Consider the following 2,377-nt stretch of genomic DNA (forward strand, 5'->3'; position numbering starts at 1 on the left):
CCCTGTAGACTATAAGCTCCATAAAAGCAGGAACCTTCCTTCCGAAGAGTGGCTGGTGGGTTTGAACCGCCAGGCTTCCGGTTAGCAGTCAAGTGCCTTAGGCACTACGCTACCAGAGCTCCTGAGCAGCAAATTATGAATCTTAAATTCAAACCCTAGTTTCTCTGATACCAAATTCTATTCCTACCGTGTTTCAGGTACCTTCTATGCACTAGACACTGTATATTGTCTATTAACTTAGGCATAAGAAAGCAAAAAATTATTTTTTTAAATATCACTGTATGGCTGCACCATATGTTTAATAAGAGAAATTAGAGTCAGTTATTTTTAAAATAACTTAGTCTATGACTATAGTCTCTCAGAAGTAGTCATCTCTTTCAATTTGGTTTAATTCAATTTGGTAGAGGATTTAATTATTCTAGATTTATGTAGCATTAGTTTATCAGGCCCTGCCATTATGAAACAGGTGTTTTCTAAATTGTCTTTTATTTCTCTCTGTTTCTCATTTTAGGTGCTTTTAAGCCCTGTGAATATTTACTTGGAAGCTGGATGATTCGTCTTACTGTGTGGTTCATTTTCTTGGTTGCATTGTTTTTCAACCTGCTGGTCATTTTAACCACCTTTGCATCTTGTACATCATTGCCTTCCTCCAAATTGTTCATAGGCCTGATTTCTGTGTCTAACTTATTCATGGGCATTTATACCGGCATCCTGACTTTCCTGGATGCTGTGTCATGGGGCAGATTTGCTGACTTTGGCATTTGGTGGGAGACTGGCAGTGGCTGCAAAGTAGCTGGGTTTCTTGCCGTTTTCTCTTCAGAAAGTGCCATATTTTTATTAACATTAGCAGCCATTGAAAGGAGCTTATCTGTAATGAAAAATGGGAAAAGTGGTCATCTCAGACAGTTCCGGGGTGCTGCCCTTTGTGCCTTCCTGGTTGCTGCAGTAGCAGGCTGTTTCCCCCTTTTCCATAGAGAGGAATATTCTGCATCACCCTTGTGTTTGCCATTTCCCACAGGGGAAACACCAGCCTTGGGATTCACTGTAACTTTAGTGCTTTTAAACTCACTAGCATTTTTATTAATGGCCATTATCTACACTAAACTTTACTGCAACTTGGAAAAAGAGGACCTGTCAGAGAACTCACAGTCTAGCATGATTAAGCATGTTGCTTGGCTGATATTCACCAATTGCATCTTTTTCTGCCCTGTGGCGTTTTTCTCATTTGCGCCATTAATCACTGCAATCTCTATCAGCCCTGAAATAATGAAGTCTGTTACTCTGATATTTTTCCCATTGCCTACTTGTCTGAATCCAGTCCTCTATGTTTTCTTCAACCCAAAGTTTAAAGAAGACTGGAAGTTACTGAAGCACCGTATTACCAAGAAAAGTGGATCGGTTTCTGTTTCCATCAGTAGCCGAGGTGGTTGTGTAGAACAGGATTTCTCCTACGACTGCGGCATGTACTCACATTTGCAGGGGAATCTGACTGTGTGTGACTGCTGTGAATCATTTCTTCTGACAAAGCCAGTATCATGCAAACACTTGATGAAATCACACAGCTGTCCTGCACTGACAGTGGCTTCTTGTCGAAGGGCAGATGGCTATTGGTCTGATTGTGGCACACAGTCTGCTCACTCTGATTATGCAGATGAGGAAGACTCCTTTGTCTCAGACAGCTCTGACCAGGTGCAGGCCTGCGGACGAGCCTGCTTCTATCAGAGTCGAGGATTCCCTTTGGTACGCTACGCTTACAATCTACCTAGAGTTAAAGACTGAATTGATGTGTTTGTAAACATTTCCCCCACCAACCAAAATCACAGTGTTTAGAGAGTGAACCTTATTCTGATCTTTCATCTGGAAAGCACTTCTGTAATCACTGACTGGGGTCACTTAGAAGAAGGGGAAGATGTTATTATACTCAAACCATACATTTTCGAAGAACAAGTGCCTAAATTACAAATTAGTAAAAAATGCAATGTTCAAGCAGTGTGGTTTATTCAAAACAAATTTTTAACTTGAAAAAGGATTTTAGGTAGAGTAGCAATATAACGTTGAAGGAGGCCTGGTGGCTCAGTGGTTAAGCACTTGGCTGCTAATTGAAAGGTTGGCAGTTTGAACCCACTAGCTGCTCTGCAGGAGAAAGATGTTGTGGTCTGCTTCCGTAAAGATGAACAGCCTTGGAAACCCTATAGAGCAGTTCTACCCTGTTCTGTAGGGTTGCTGTGAGTCAGAATTGACTTGATGGCAACGGGTTTGGTTTTGTTTAGCAATACAGCATTAGCTTTCTCCGATCTGTAAGAAGCAAATTTATACCTATTTCTGAATTAAGCACAAGATAAAGAACAGCTGTTAATATTTTTCTAGAAATTATGTT

General features: G+C 40.8%; 1 protein-coding gene across 1 annotated transcript in view; it reads left to right on the forward strand.

Moving 5' to 3' along the window:
* The window catches only part of LGR4 (leucine rich repeat containing G protein-coupled receptor 4), a 159,274-nt gene extending 157,495 nt beyond the window's left edge, over positions 1–1,779 (forward strand). Inside the window, exon 18 of the mRNA XM_007951958.2 lies at positions 512–1,779. Coding sequence (XP_007950149.1) covers positions 512–1,779 — 1,268 coding nt within the window. The remainder of the gene's footprint in view (positions 1–511) is intronic.
* The last annotated feature ends 598 nt before the right edge of the window (positions 1,780–2,377 follow it).

This window comes from Orycteropus afer, unplaced genomic scaffold (genome assembly GCF_000298275.1).
Source record: "Orycteropus afer afer isolate SDZICR_OR568_19922 unplaced genomic scaffold, OryAfe1.0 scaffold00321, whole genome shotgun sequence".
In the NCBI taxonomy this organism is placed as follows: Eukaryota; Metazoa; Chordata; class Mammalia; order Tubulidentata; family Orycteropodidae; genus Orycteropus; species Orycteropus afer.